This window comes from Girardinichthys multiradiatus, chromosome 1 (assembly GCF_021462225.1).
Source record: "Girardinichthys multiradiatus isolate DD_20200921_A chromosome 1, DD_fGirMul_XY1, whole genome shotgun sequence".
NCBI lineage: Eukaryota > Metazoa > Chordata > Actinopteri > Cyprinodontiformes > Goodeidae > Girardinichthys > Girardinichthys multiradiatus.
This window is the reverse complement of record NC_061794.1, coordinates 49,012,568-49,029,044: the sequence shown is the minus strand read 5'-3', so window position 1 is coordinate 49,029,044 and position 16,477 is coordinate 49,012,568. Positions and strand designations below refer to the sequence as shown.

The 16,477-nt window shown below is 43.6% G+C and overlaps 1 protein-coding gene across 6 annotated transcripts in view; it reads right to left on the bottom strand.

Annotated features, from left to right (window-relative positions):
* The window catches only part of magixa (MAGI family member, X-linked a), a 57,742-nt gene that overhangs the window by 15,653 nt on the left and 25,612 nt on the right, over positions 1 to 16,477 (bottom strand). For 5 of the 6 annotated variants that reach the window (XM_047365745.1, XM_047365753.1, XM_047365706.1 and 2 more), the window contains 8 exons: positions 16,042 to 16,209; positions 13,141 to 13,307; positions 12,500 to 12,590; positions 12,102 to 12,273; positions 9,252 to 9,864; positions 8,230 to 8,293; positions 7,709 to 7,912; positions 7,151 to 7,420 (listed from right to left, as the gene is read on the bottom strand). In XM_047365745.1, the coding sequence (XP_047221701.1) occupies positions 7,151 to 7,420; positions 7,709 to 7,912; positions 8,230 to 8,293; positions 9,252 to 9,864; positions 12,102 to 12,273; positions 12,500 to 12,590; positions 13,141 to 13,307; positions 16,042 to 16,209 (1,749 nt within the window). The remainder of the gene's footprint in view (positions 1 to 7,150; positions 7,421 to 7,708; positions 7,913 to 8,229; positions 8,294 to 9,251; positions 9,865 to 12,101; positions 12,274 to 12,499; positions 12,591 to 13,140; positions 13,308 to 16,041; positions 16,210 to 16,477) is intronic. The other variant, XM_047365736.1, reaches the window with a different exon arrangement.

Sequence of the window (16,477 nt, the reverse complement as noted above, 5' to 3'; positions counted from 1 at the left end):
GCCTTCTCTGCTCAGTTCTCTACAGAGGACGTTATAAATCATGCAGAAGAACATTTGGTGAAACAGTTTGTCCAACTGTAGGTTTCTGTGACTGCAGAAACTACTGAAATATTAACCTGTTGAGACCCAATTCAGCCCTGAAACTTCCTTCATCCTTTCATGCAACAAGAACATCTGAAGCTGCGATCTCAGCAGGTCTCATCTTCAGCTAACAGCAGCCTTTATAAACATGCACATGTCTAATTAAAGAAATAATTTGGACCAATCTGCAGGACCAAATTCCTGCAGATTTCTCTGCTGTCTGAAATGTAACTGTTGTCTACCTGGGACAGGTGAGCTCTCTTTGCCTTTAGGACTTTATGACACAGCAGATTGATTTTATTTTGAAAGTCTGATCTACAGTTAAACATGACTGTTATTTTCAGCACATTTCTGTAATTACGATGGTTATTCCACTTTCTCATCCTATGAAATCTAATTTTATGGTGCTTCCCAGATGGTCCTAGATCCCAGCCCACAGGTCACCACCAACCCGTCTGCGTTTCTAACAGATTTTACCCGCTCAGCGACACACCTGCTGAGAAGCCAACTCTGGTAATTGGCAGCTCCATAGTCAGAAACGTGGCACTAGAGACACCAGCGACCATAGTCAAATGTCTGTCAGGGTCCAGAACGGGCGACATCAAATCCTACCTGAAACTGCTGGCTAAGGATCAGCTTAAATACAGTAAGATTGTTATTCACGATGGCGGTAATGACACCCGGTTACGCCTTCATCCTCACTCTTCCTCTTCTTCCCTCATAAACATCAGTCCTTCCAACTCACTCAGGTCAGTTGTCGTCTGCTCTGCTAACTCTTGACGAACATCTTGTTCTCTGAAGTTCTACTCCACCCAGGGCCACAGCAGATTCATTGTTATATTGTCCACTTGTTCCAACAATAAACTTCTACTGATTTCCTGTCCTGACCCACCTCCTGGGGACCCAAACCCACTCTGAGTCTCCTTTGATGAAGCTCCGCCTACAGATGGATGCACACTCTCATTGTTGTGAACCGGTCTCTGCTGGTGAAGAAGGTGTTCCATCAAGTGATTATTTTTGTTCTAGTGAATTCTTGATGATGCAACGCTGCAGAACCAGAGAACTCAACTACCGGTACTCATTAAATCGAACAGTACCAAACACTGGACCTGCATGTTGCTGAGTTCATACAGAATATCTGCAGTGAACAGAACCAGCACAGAGTGGTACTGCTTCACAGGAACATTCAGGCTTTACCTCATTCCAGCCGCCTGTTCCAGACCAACACATCTAGATACATACATGTAGTTTACGTGTTTATGGTTTGGTTCTGGAGAACTTTGTCTGCTCCTTATCAGGTCGTCCTGCTAGGCTCAACGGCTGCATCAGAGCCAGAAATTTAAATCACTGAAACCAGGTGCAGCAGGACACAGGTGAACACACTAAGACTGACACACACACACACACACACACACACACACACACACACACACACACACACACACACACACACACACACACACACACAACTGAAGTCTCAGAGAGGAGAAACTATTTCAGACATTCCTGGGAGCTGATAAAGACTGAGGAGGAGGAAGAAATGGGAAGTGACCGATTAGAAGGAAAGACGGACCAGAATAGTTTCTCTGCAGCTGGAAATCAACTGGTTCCCAGTATGACGAAACAACACCATCAGCACTGAAACTGGTGAATTCTGAGGTGATTTGTTTTGGACCCCTCAGACAGACGATGAAGAGGACTCAAGGACGAGATATAAAGAGTCCAGTCAGACAAGAGACATGGACCAGATCAGAATGTGCTGTGTCCCGGTTCTGTCTCTATGCTCCAGCCTCACAGGGTCCAACTTCAACCATCTGTAGATGATCTTTAGCATAAACTAACCCCTCCCTTGTTGCTCCTGAATAGAGTTCTTCATCATGACCCACTGCATCACTGAGGGACAGCTTCAGATCACACATGTCCCATGATTCCTACATACAGGTTCACGACGTTTCTGATGAACAGAAAGTGAAGAAAGCCCATCATGTTTGAGATTAAAGGAACCAAACTCCTAGCTGAGTCAAACAACATCTGTAAATGTTTATACAACCTGATTAATTCCAGAATCAATCTAAACCTGGTTCTGACCCTGTTTTTGAGGCTCAGGAGCAGCACAAAGTCAGCATAAAACAGTGAAAAAAGACATTAATTAATGACATCACAGTCAAAGTCTTGGTCGAGGTTAAAGGTCAGAGAGTTTTTAATTAGCTAATCATTCCAGAGTCTTGCAGCAGCAACTGAAAACAATTTTTCACCTCCAAGTTGTTCAGTTCTAATGAAGCAGAACCAGTTTGTATTCTGAGCAGAACCTCACCTCCCGCAGACCCAGATTATCCTACACGGTTTTGGACCCTTACAGGATGCCGTCCTGCAGAACACACTGTGAGACACTTCACTGAGACATCTTGGACTTGGACTGTCATTAAAACCACAAGAACCTGGTTCCACCCAGAGAAACTCTGCCGCTGATCCAACCCAAAGCCTGAAAACTGTCCCTCTGTCCACACCGTCCTACAGCAGACATTTAAAGCAACAAATAGTAGGAACTTACGTTTGGAGTCTTTGATTGTTTTCAGAGCTGACTGAAGCCGGTCCAACATGATCCGAAGTCCAGAACACTGACAGAGGAGAGAATCAAAAAACCAACACGTCCTCCCTTTCCACCTGTCTCTGTGTCTCTCTGAGGCTGGTTGTACCTCCAGCAGTGAAAGAGTCACACTGAGTCTGAGCTGAGCTGCAGAGAGGGAGCCAGAGGGGGCGGAGCCACGGCTGTGGGGGAGGGACTCCAACAGTGGAGGTGATTGTTATGTTTGTGATGTGTTCAGGCACTGATTGTGAGCGTGGGTTACCTCGCTGCAGCAGAAACACATCTGGACTGAAAAGTGCCACAGAACAGCAGGTCACCAACTGATTGGTCCGATTCTGCTGAGCTGAACATGTGACTGTGATGCCTCCTGGTGTCTGTGCTGGCTCTTAACACAGACTTAACTACAGGTGGTAGCTACCTAAACAGGTTTAACAGACCTATCTTCAGGAATATATATAGATATTTCTATATCCTGGGTGCACATCATTATAGATAGTGACGTCCACACACAGGCCCCATTGCTTTGCATTGAGTCATTTCAACAGAACCATGATGTTCTGTCATGCATCTATCACGCTTGTAGCGTTTTATTTCTTATCCTATACGGCTCAAATTAAAGCTGAGTGAACTGCTGATGTTATGATACATAGAAATATGTCCTCTCCCCAAACATAGATCTATAATCAGCCAGGGAACTGTTCCTCATAGCGTTGACAGGTATGCCTTCTGGGCTGCACAGGTCTCCATGTTGTCACGTGATTTCTAACAGCTCAGCTGCAGAGTTGGGATTATTGGATCACAGTTTGTTGGTTTCTGGACCTAATGCTGGAAGTTCTGAACTGGTATTAAAATAGGATTCATGTGGGGTGGACTGGCCATCAGGAGCACCGGAACATTTCCCACTGGCCTGGGCCACTCAGCCTTAGCCGAGAGGTGGAACCAAAGGCTCGGTTTGGGTCACGCTTGATTGTTTTTTCAAGAAACAACCCATGCCGTCAGGTTCCGTGAAGCTTCTAGACTGAAGACAGAGACTGGAGACGGACGCCTCCTCCTTTCTTCTTCTGAGGCAGTCAGTCACAGCAGGCGGAGAGGATAAAATATAAGGAAGCTCTGGCTGTCGATGCAACAAACTGTGTAAATGAATATTTGTTCATAAGGAGCAGATGATACATAATCGCTGATGATTAAGAGTAAAAACACTAGCATGGCCTCTCCAGCAGAACTAGCTTCACGAGGAGGTTAGTTCCACTTTGAGGAACCTAAAAAAGGCCAAAACTAAAGTGCACGTTTTTACAAAGATTGCAAATTTACAATGATATTGTAGATTGTAGAAAAGGGTTAATAAAAAGAATCTGGAAAAAATATTTGTTTAATGCTAAAATGTCCAAGAAATCAGATTGTGTACCCGTCATAAACTGCGCTAATAAATTACTGTAAATAAATATCGAAATCCTTGTATTATATTATTTTTTAACCTTTATTCAACAGGTAAAATGTTTAGTTGTAGTATTTTAAACACTGTACTACCTTTCAAGTCATACCTGTGTACATTGTGTCAATTATATCTCACTTACTTTCTAGGCAACTCCTTGAACTTTATTAGCCTTTAAGAACCAGTCTGATGTTCTTCTGATGCTGCTTCTGCAGCAGGCCTGACTCACTGCACAGCCATGGTGCTTGTGTGTCATACGTTAGTCACTGATGTCTAGTAATATATATCTGTTGGGATCCCAGCCATGCGTTACAATGATGAACTTTTCTGGAACTTTCAAAATGAATCATATTAACCTACTTCCAGCTCAGCCAGGACAGGAACAAGAGGGGTAACAGTGGACTTCCTGTGACGTCACTGTTTGAATAAAAACCCTGCGTTCCAACAAACAGATCTCTTTCCATGCAGATATCATACGATCACGCGATCACATGAGACAAAGTTAAGTAACAATTTGCTGTTCGAGTATCCAGCATTCATTCATATAAAATGTGTAAAGAGACAAGCGTGACTTGGCTTTTATCCTGAGGCCTACAGAAGCAGCCCTAATCGAAGTGGATTTCCCCACGGCCTGGAAAAGAAGGCTAGGACCGCATCGCACACCTTCCTGCGTGTACATCCAGGTAGCGAGAGCAACCCCGCCGCATCACGGCCACTCAAGGAGCCGAACGTGCCTTTGTGGTTTGGTTCGGCCGGGCCAACTAAAAGCCTTTCCCCATGGCTACGGAGGTTAGCTGCAAGCTAACCCTTTGTTTACCCACACAAGGATGTTTTCCTCAACACCCAGGACAACTTTTCCTCAGTAGGGTTCACATAAGAGGTGGTGTCTGGGCAGAGAAAATTAGTTTAGAGGTAAATAATCGAAATGTTCTTTTATTGACGTTTCTTTTTGTTTGTGTTAAGAAACTCAGCTACAGTAAGTGCTAGCAGACTAGCACTCAGCTAAGGATGTGTTCTGTGTTGCGTTTTAAAGACAAACTTTATTTAAAGGGTGGTTTTTAAATGCAGACCGGTCATAACACCCCATTCACGCTTATGCATTTCAATCCTTTTATTAGTGATATTTTAAAGGCATGTGTTTGATTCTGGTAACCAGCTATAAGTTTCTTTTGTTAGCTCCAACCGCTAACGGCTAAGAACACGTTCTTGCCAACTTTATGAGTCAGCTGAAGATCATTTACCCTGAATGTTTCCAGTCTAGGAAATAATATTTCCTTAAATATTATTTCAATAAATAAAGGCAGTTAATTAGACACCGTTGAGAATTAGTCATCCAGAAGGTTGGTTTTATTCAGCAGATCATTATTTAAAACATTATTTTATTAAAATAATATTTTATTTGATCTTACATTGTGAATCGTTGTCTAAACGTTTTCTGATTATTGTCTAAGTTAGTTCCAAGACTAATTTAACTTCATTTCCAGATTCTTCAAGATAATCCTTGGTTCTCAAACATAAACATTTCATGGTAATGTTGCATCACTCTTTTGGTCATAATTATCAATCATCTTTAATCAACTTGTTTATATTGTTCATAGTCCATTAGTCTTCATTATTCTTTAATTCTGCTTGGTAGTTTAGTTGGATTGTTTTAACAAAGTAAAGAGTTTATTGATTGAAATATGTTTGACTTTGAGTTGACTTATTTTTGTTAATAAATTCTTGTATTTTAAGAAATTGTGTGAATTTATTCCATATATGTGCAGAGTTTATGCTGTTCAATAATGTCAGAGCTCGTCTCACACTTTTCTATTTTGTTCTAATACCATGTGGGACCTTGATTTTCAAAAGGAAATGCTAAATTTACTTCCTTCAGAAAACATAACTTTGGACACTCAGCAGCAGCCCAGTCCTTTTTGTCTTTAGCCCAGGCGAGACGCTTCTGATGTTTCTCTTGTTCAAGAGTGTCTTGACACAAGGAATGCGGCAGCTGAAACCCATGTCTTGCATACATCTGTGTGTGGTGGTTCTGGAAGAAGCGACTCTAGCTGTGGTCCACTCTTTGTGAATCTCCGCCACATTTTTGAATGGGTTTTGTTTCACAATCCTCTCCAGGGTGCGGTTATCCCTCTTGCTTGAACACTTTTTTCTACCACATCTTTTCCTTCCCTCCGCTTCTATTAATGTTCTTGGACTCAGAGCTCTGTGAACAGCCAGCCTCTTTAGCAATGACCTTTTGTGTCTCAACTTCCTGGGTCAAGGTGTCAATGGTCATTTTCTGGACAACTGTCAGGTCAGCCGTCTTGCCCATGATTGTGACGCCTACAGAACTAGACTGAGAGACCATTTAAAGGCCTTTGCAGGTGTTTAGAGTTAATTAGCTGATTAGAGTGTGGCACCAGGTGTCTTCAATATTGAACCTTTTCACAATATTCTAATTTTATGACAAGCACCTGTATATTCATAGTCATAATCACAACATATTTATGGTTTCACCTGCTGTGACACATGTAAGCTTTCCCCAGCTGACAGGGTACATACTGTGTAGCTTCGCCCCCAGCTCTTTGTAATTTTATCAGATGTTTTTGGTAAGAAAGTTGAGCTTAATTCCTTAACTGCTCTGCTTGGTGTTGCACCTCCTCAGCCGGTTCTGTCATCATTGCAAAAATCCTCATTGGCTTTTATGACTTTTTCTGCACAAAAATTCATATTGATGAGGCAGAAATCTCCTCAACCTCCCTCGTATGTTCATTAGCTTCGGGATGTCCTTTATTGCGCTGGATTGGAGAAAAGTCGCCTAACCTTGATGCTCCTCAGTGAAACTTTCTGAACTACGTCTTGAAGCCCTCAGACAGATAGATCTTCCTGGTATCCTGGACTAAAGAGGGCTCACATGTAGGTGGGCCGTTTCATTCAGTATCATAAACAGCTGATCAGCTCTTATCCTCCAGGACTTTATTTTTATTTGAAGACAAACAGAAAAATTAACCACAGACTTTGGTGATTCTTTCACGTTCTGCAAGCCTGACCTGTTCTGTGACCTCACTCACCTCCGCTCACTTCCTGAGAGGTGATGACGAATCCGAAACCTTCTCCCGGCCGCCTCCTCAGCTCCACTTCCACCATCTTTGCTCCTCCTCTGCCATCTTTGGCGATGGCTCCAGGATGTCCACCTCCACGCACGGGACCAGCACTGTCCTCCACACCCTGCAGGTCCCGGGGCTCCAAGGTCAGCGTCACAGGAACTGAATCTAGGAAGCTGGTGCTCTGGATGAGGGTGGAGGCTAAGGGGCAGTTAGGGGTCTGAGCCGGAGGGGTCCCTGGAAAACAAACAGGAGTCAGACTGAGGAAGGGGAAGCCCGATGGAAACAGAAGGAGCACCGATGTATTCTGACAGTTGTGGTCGATGAAATATCTGGTTTATCCAAGTTCCTGCCAGTTCCACAATGTTCTGCTTTTTATCCTCCAGCTGAACGTTGGAACCCTAAAATCTCAACATCTGTGTGAAACCTGAAAGCTATGGAGCTGATGTTCCTTGATTGAAAACCACAAGCAGAGCAATAGTGCCTTGCTCAGTGGCTCACAGCAGTTGATGGAGGAACATTTACCTTGGTGGGTCCCTGGAGGTGGCAGACGACCCTCCTGTGGACCTTCAAGGGCCAAGGCGGCCTGGCTGAGCGGGGGGACTCCCCCCACAGAGGCATCTGTGGGTGTAGAAGGCAGGTCAGTGGAGGAGGACGGCGTGGTCAGAACCTGAGGGGAGGAAAGGGGCTTGTAGAGGTTGGGTGTGACGAGTGGAGAGGAGACAGGACCTGAAAGAGGACATAGACACAGCTAGGACCAGTTTCAGCTAAGATGGTCCAGATGTTCTGATATTGGGCTAACGGAAACATGGTTCACTGCTTTAACTGGTGATTTTACAGATTATTACAGAACGAAAGCACTGCAACATCATCAGGATCTCGGACCGTGCATTGCGTTACACCTATATACCTATATATTACACCTTAATAATTTGATCATGCAGGAGCATCCTGCAGTTCAGACCTAAAAATGCCCATTCCTGTTTTTATTTCTGCCTAAAGCAGGAAATCCTCAGTGGGTTCATGAGTTTAGAAGTTCATCCTACCTCCTCTGTGCACTAGCAGCACCACCTCTCCCTGCTTGGTGTGTTCCTGCAGGACTCTCTGGACCTGAGAAGCAAAGTATGTGCGGTTACTGGTCACGTCTGAGGGGTAATATAGAAGTTTCAGGTGGAGAAACTGCTTATACCTGGTTCACACGGCAGGATCTTCCCCTTCTGACATGCCCCTATTATCATGATGGTTCTTAAGATAATTGTATGAGATAATCCTGCAGTGTGTGGTGGGTTTAGAGTGATATAGGCTGCTTGGAAGGATGTTGGGACTGCTGCGACCTCAAAATCGGGATAGTCGATATTGTTGGATTGTCCGATATCCTAGCGTGTGGGGTGTTCCCTGAGCACAAACGAGCACGCAGCCTGTTGATCATGACGTACAGCCAATCAGAAAGTGACGTGACGGAAACACAGAAGGGAATTACTCTGAACTCACGTTTGATCTCGAGAGGGTTTGCAAGATTTCTCGTCTGAAATCTGAATGTTTGTGGTGAAATCTGTTGGTGTGTGGTATGTTGTGCTCGCTGTGTAGCTGGACACCACACACTGTAGGACCAAACCTGTTACATCTATGATTTTTTATCGTCATGGGTGGGGTCTCCCAGGTTTGAAAAATCAACCGACAATTTGAAAATCCTGCCGTGTGAATCAGGCATTCGTAGGATTTAGAGGAGTATCAAACAGTATCAGCAGCTCTGTGGGTATCAGACCAGAAACATCTTAGGATGGGACTATTGATCTCGTTTGCTTTTCAAAACTGACCTTCAAGTCTTTGGGCCTGATCTGATCTATTAATCACTTCAATGCATATTACTTTCAAACTTCTCAGGGAATTATTCTAGAGTTACTTCGAGTTGCTATGTCTGTTTTCAGCACAATGTCTAGATTAACTGCAGCTCTGCTGTCACACAAATCTACAGTTTTGTCTCTGGTAGATTCTACTTCCATCAAAATGAAGGACATTGAGAATCTGTGTAAGACCTAAACTGATAATTACTGTGATGATGTCTCACCTGAGTGAAGCTAAGGCTCTGCACATCGGCTCCGTTGATCTTTACAATGACATCTCCTGCCTGCAAAGAGGGACACTGCCTCCGATCCCAAACCCGCCTCACCACAGCTTGCTGGCCCTCCTGCCCTCCCGCTGTCACACTGAACCCCAACCCACCACCCTCATTGTGTCCGAGAGCCACCGGAACCAGCTCTCTTCCATGTGCTGACCCTGGCAATCCTGTGCCGAGAGGCAGAACAAGGCCTGCTGTTCCTCTGGTAGATGAAGAAGTCAGTGCATGACTTGCTGGACACCCGTTAAAGCCACATGGTGGGACTTCTCTGGGTGATGTGCCAGCGAGGGAAGTCTGGGGGATCTGTTGACGCTGCACAGGAGCAGAAGAAGGTGTGGTGGAGGGGGTGGGGTTTTCACTGTTGGTGATACTGAAGTTTTGGAGAAGGCCCATATCAAGCTGGGAGAGGGGCAGTTTGGACAATGTGTGGGAGGACGATGAGGCATTGGGGAGTGTGGATGTGGACAGGTCGCTTTCTGAAGACTTGGAGCTCTGATGAAAGAGGAGTGAGGAGGAGGAACGGGCAGGGAGGGTGTTGCTGTTGTAGCGAATCAAAGAAGATCTGTTAGAAAGAGAAGGCGCAAGAAGAACAGAAAGAACACCAAACAGAAGTCAAGAATAATTTCATTATATATTATAGATATACAGCATTTGATTAAATTAAATCATGATGAACCACTCCATACCAGTTGGTGGCGGTAATGCACACCTTCATTGTTTTAAAAATAAACAATACATGAACCAGTTTGACATCAGCTGTGCAGTGGTGAAAACAGTAAAGACCCTGATACACAAGAACTTGCCCACATCTGTGATTCTGGTTCTGAAGGTCATGCTAACACCTGAAAATGGAAACACTGATACTGCTTTTTCTAGTAACACTACTAATGCTAGCACAACTAATACTAAACAAGGCTAATGTTAACATTGCTATCATCAAATCCTGCTGTTAGACACAGATAATCCTAATCCTAATGCTAATTCAGATAACATTGCTAATGTTATCACTACTAATGCAAATACTGCAGATGCTACATACTGCTTGTGCTCTTGATGCTAAAACCGTTAATGTTGCTAATGCTAACAACTGGACCTGCTGGTAATAGTTATTGTTGGTGAAACTGCCAATGATACCACTGCTAGAGCTGCTAATGCATTGATTAGTTTTAAAGCTAACTTGCTTAAACATTTCCAAATATCAACACTGCTAATAACATAACTATTGCTGATAAGGTTAAATATATATACACCGCTCAAAAAATAAAGGGAAGACTTAAACAACACAATTTAACTCCAAGTAAATCAAACTTCTGTGAAATCAAACTGTCCACTTAGGAAGCAACACGGATTGACAATTAATTTCACATCTTGTTGTTCAAATGGAAAAGACAACAGGAGGAAATCTTTGGTGATTATCAAGACACTCAATAAAGGAGTGGTTCTGCAGGTGGGACCACAGACCACTTCTCAGTACCGATGATTTCTGGCTGATGTTTTGGTCACTTTTGAATGTTGGTGGTGTTTTCACACTCGTGGTAGCATGAGACGGACTCTACAACCCACACAAGTGGCTCAGGTAGTGCAGCTCATCCAGGACGGCACATCAATGTGAGCTGTGGCAAGAAGGTTTGCTGTGTCTGTCAGCGTAGTGTCCAGAGCCTGGAGGCGCTACCAGGAGACAGGCCAGTACACCAGGAGATGTGGAGGAGGCCGTAGGAGGGCAACAACCCAGCAGCAGGACCAGTTTGGCAGTGGGTCCATAATGGTGTGGGGTGGCATTTCTTTCCATGAGCTCTCCAGAGGTAACCTGACTGCCATTAGGTACCGAGATGAGATCCTCAGACCCCTTGTGAGACCATATGCTGGTGCGGTTGGTCCTGGGTTCCTCCTAATGCAGGACAATACTAGACCTCATGTGGCTGGAGTGTGTCAGCAGTTCCTGCAAGATGAAGACATTGAAGCTATGGACTGGCCCGCCCGTTCCCCAGACCTGAATCTGATTGAGAACATCTGGGACATCATGTCTCGCTCCATCCACCAACGTTACGTTGCACCACAGACTGTCCAGGAGTTGGTGGATGCTTTAGTCCAGGTCTGGGAGGAGATCCCTCAGGAGACCATCTGCCGTCTCATCAGGAGCATCTCCAGGTGTTGTAGGGAGGTCATACAGACACGTGGAGGTCACACACAATACTCAGCCTCATTTTGACTTGTTTTAAGTTCATTACATCAAAGTTGGATCAGCCTCTAGTGTGTTTTTCCACTTTAATTTTGTGTTTGACTCCAAATCCAGGCCTCCATTGGTTAATAAATTTGATTTCCATTGATGATTTTTGTGTGATTTTGTTGTCAGAACATTTAACTTTATACAGAACAAAGTATTCAATGAGAATATTTCATTCATTCAGATCTAGGATGTGTTATTTGAGTCTTCCCTTTATTTTTTTGGGCAGTGTATTATATATTCAGTGCGACATCAGTGTGTGAATATCTGGTTTGCTTTATTGTGGACCAATATCTTCCAAGTGTTATGAACTTGGATTTTTCATGCTACTGTGATATATAGACAGTTGGACAGACGGGAGCAGATGCTCACACCGAACATGAATGACATTGCCCAGAAGGTTAAAGGTCACAGTGCGATGAAAGCAGAGATGACAAAAAAGGAAAGAAGAAATTAGGCAAATATTGCACTTGATATCGCCATCACAATATTTACCAATATTATCACCAGTCTAGTTTTCTAACATCATGCAGTCCTAAGCTAGCAACGCTAGCGCTGCTTACGCCCACACTGACCTCAGAGTTCCAGCATCGGATTGGCCGCCATCAGAGTCGCTGTGACTATTTGGAGTCCTCTCTGCAGAAAGATGGGGGAGATGCGACATGTCAGAGGTTGTGGGGGTAGGAGGTCCAGCCAGGCCATTTGTCATTGGCTGAGCGGCGTAAGAGGGCGTGGTTTGTGATGGACCTTGAGATAGTGAAGGAATAAAAGGATTATTTGATTGGTGTCCGCATTCAGTTTAAGAACTAATATTTCTGAGTAATAATAGACACAGATAGTGTCCCAACGTCAGGAAATCATCTGTGGTTGTTCATATCATCCTTTACCCCGTTTGTGTGTTTGATCAGTTCTCTTAAAAGAACCAGAACTAAGCTGATATTTTTGTTGTGTTGTGTGAACTGACTGCTCTGACCTGGCGTGCTGCCTTTGGCGTCCAGCGTCCGGCTGTAGGTAAGGTGTGTCAGGGTTCTGGCCTGGGTGGAAGACTCACTGGGAGTCTGAGGCTGTAAGAGACGTTCAGATCAGATTTTACAGAGCATCATTAAACAGACTGAAGATCAGATCAGTTTCCTTCTTTTCTTTCAGTCTTTATTTGGCTTTCTGTCTTTGACATAATATTCTTTCTATTGCTACTACACCGTTTAGGGAAATATCCTGCTGCCATGTCATAATGAAATAAGATACACTGTCACAGATAAAGTCTTCAGACATCCTACACGTTATATTTATATTTATTATTCCTTACTCTGGCTTTTGGAAGGGCTCCTGGGCATTTAAGTCCCGGGTTCACCCTTAAAACAGCAAATCTACATGCAGCTTTAGTTATCCTGGATGCATATGATGCATTCAGGTACTGATTATTTTCTGCTTGCACTTGATATTAGGACATATGAGCCTTTTATGTTTAACTGATTTATTTTTGTTATCAGAGTCTAATTATCACATGAAGATAAAGAAATCTAGTAATTGTTGCAGTAGATAAAACAAACATTGAATCTATTTTTGTGAAATAACCAACTGATCTATGTGAGAAGTGGGGTGCAGCGGTACCACCTCCAGATTCTGTTTGGGACAACCGTCTGGGTTGTAAAGCATTGGGTATCCTCTTCTCAGTACCACATCCACGCTCTGACCCATCGGCACCGACTTCAGCATCTCCACCACCTCTTTATGGGAGCGACCCAGCACACAGGTGTCATTGATGTAGATCAGGATGTCTGCTGCAGGACCAGAAGACACAAACTCTTCAGTTTGGTTTTGAATTAAATGTTCTGATAAATGCGTTAGTTCTGAGTGTACATTTTTGGACACAATTTACTTTTAGTCAGGCACCAAATTACACTGAAAACTGAGGTTGATCCAAAAAAAGGTGCAAACCTGGATATAACAAAGTAAATGGGTAAGAACCTCCTAGTGGGTAATTACTGCATGGATAATCATGGTCCAACAGGTTCTTTAAGCCAAACCGGTGAAACGAGCAGCTTCTTATTTGAACAAGTTTGTCTGAAGACACGTTCTTTGGTCACGGAGAAGATGTTCATCTGTTTCAGACGAGTCAAATTATTGGCATCAAGCAAAGAGAACATCCAACATCGGGTCAAGAACTGTCCAACTCATGATTGATAACTGGGAGGAGAGTGGGGAACCATCGCAGAAGAAATGTGGTACTAAATGAATCTATAATCGCTGATCACCCAAACATTTGGTAAAACCTAGACGTTAAAGGCTAATCTGAAAAAAATGCTTTAATCTACCAGGGAAGCAGAAAGATTGGACTTTAGACCAAAGCCCGATCATGTGGTCTTAATGAGTCCAGATTGACCCGGTTTCAGAGTGATGGGCTCGTCGGGGTAAGAAGAGAGGAGCATGCAGTCATCATGCCCAGTGGCTGTGGGAGCAGAGAGCTATGATCTATAGTGGGTCGGGTCCAAGTTCATCAACGTTATGAACCCAAACAGTGAGGTCAGCTGACTACCTGAAGATACTATTTCTTCACCCCGATGAGACCCCATATTCCAAGTTCAGAGTCCCAGGATTCATCAGATTGTGACAGAGTGGTTCAAGAAGCGCGAGATGAAACAAAGAGCCGGGTCGGCCTTGCAGAGAGCTGTCTGCTGGTTGCTGTTAGTCTGTTAGACACCTGCTTAAGGAAACGATGTAAAGAAAGCTCCATCATACTCTTTGCATATTTGGATCAACGGGGTCCTATTGAACAAGCTTCACAGGACAAATAATTTTGGACACGTTGATAAAATCTGCAAAACTTTTAGATTAAACATAAATTGTTTTAAAATGATTAGAAAATGTTTAACACTTCAATGTACAGAGATGTTCTTCAACTCAATGATTCTTTGACGTCTGTCCCACAGAGTTACTGTCTGGACACAGACTGACCAAACTACACTCAAACCATAAGAAAGTCTCTACAATCGGGCCTGGAAGGTTTTATATCCAGAGCCAATCAGATTTCTTCATTGTTACATTCTGGCTAAATTTGGTATTATGATTTTTTTCCAATTCTATAAATAAATCTTTTTTTTTAAATTGATTTTTAAATGTTTAAATGGACTTATGGCCATACCCAGACCATTAACTAATAACTAATTGTATACAGGAACTGCAGGGCAACAGCAGATCTACCAGAACGGCTTTAAACGGTCCCCTTCTGCAGAACCACTTTGTCTCAAAGTACTTTCTCTCTGAGAGGATCTGCAAGTTGGACCCCTCAATTTAAAGTCTATGACCAGCTTCAACTAAACTAATTTTGTTTTATATGTATGATTTTGAATATGTTGTCAATATCACGTTTTATTGTTTTACATCATTATTACAATTTCATTTCCTAATAGTTTTAGATATACTGTCTATAAAAGCCAATCTAGGGACAAGTGCTGCAAACTAGCTTCTGCTATAAGCAGCATGATGCAGGCTTGGGATTCCCGTTTCATTCAGTCTGTCCCCATCAAATAAACCTCATAAAATAAAAGTCTCAGAGTTCCTGGAGCTGACGTGATGGAAGATCAACGCTGGGAATATGAATCAACCTTTCTGTGAGAAGTTCTGTAAAACCATCTCTAACAGCTTCAACAGCTTGAAACCCTCAGGCCAGATCAATGGATTCATAACAGAGAACAGGAAGTGTGGAACCAGCAGGAATCCATCAGTGGCACAACATTTCAGTCAGGTTGAGGTCTGGACTTTGATTAGACCATTGCACCTTTATTTTTTTCTTTTCCAGCCATTCTGCTGCAGATCTGCTGCTGTGTTTGGAATCAAGTTTCTGTTGTTGACCCAGTTTCCACTGTTGGACAAATGGACTCACATTTGACTCCAGAACACTTTGGTAAACAGAGAAGGTCATGGTCCACTCGTGAATGCGAGGTGATAAGGTCCTGTTGCTGCAGAACAAACCCAGATCATCATCCCTCCACCACCAGGTTTTTTTCCTCCAAATCTGGTTCTGTCCATGATGGTCAACCATCTCTACTTTGGTCAAATCTGTCCAGAGGACAATGTCCCAGAAATCTTGTCCTTCATCCACATGCAGCTTTGCTAAACTAAGTCCTGCTGCCATCTTGATTTTAGAGAGGATAATCTTTCTCCTTCAACCCAACCACACACCCATACTTAGACTCTACAGACCACAGCTAGCAGGTTCAAGGTCATAACACTGAGATGGACCTCTTGGGTTTTTGGTCATTTCTCTGAGCTTCAGGCTCCAACCTTTTGCTGAATCTGCTGGGACATCCACTCCTGGGAAGACCGGCAGCTGTCTGAGAGATTTTCCTCTTGGGAATAATCTGCAAAGCAGCAAACTGCAGAAACTCCCGTTTTTAAAGAGGTGCTCACACTGATGATAATTACTGCATCTGATCAGCAGACAACCTGCTGAGGAACAGAGGATAAAATGACAGTGGAGGGCCTGTTTTAACCTGTGTGTTTCTGTACTGGTACCTGTACTGAGAGTAGGTGGTCCTCCAGGTGTGACGCTGTACACCTGCAGAAACTCTTGAGGGCGACTTCCACCGACGATGTTGAAGCCAAAACCTCGAGGACCTTTAGAGAGCCTGGTGTGGATGGAGTAACCCCTCAGCTGGCTCGGCTGGTCTGTGAACTCTGGAACTGCAAGGAAACAGAAAGGTTCAACTAAAAACAGGATTTAGAATCTGCAGACGTTGATGTGAAAAGACTGAAAACCTGAGAGAGTTTCTGTCTTCCACTGATTGACGGATAAATACCTTCTGTTTGGAGTAGATGAACTAATGAAAAAGTAAAAAGCAAAGAGTGACAGAACCGCAGAGTAGCAGTTAATAAGACCTTGCTGCCCCCTGCTGGCTGTAGTCTAGGAAAGATGCTGAAGGAAAATAATTAAAGTGGAAGCAGACAGAAG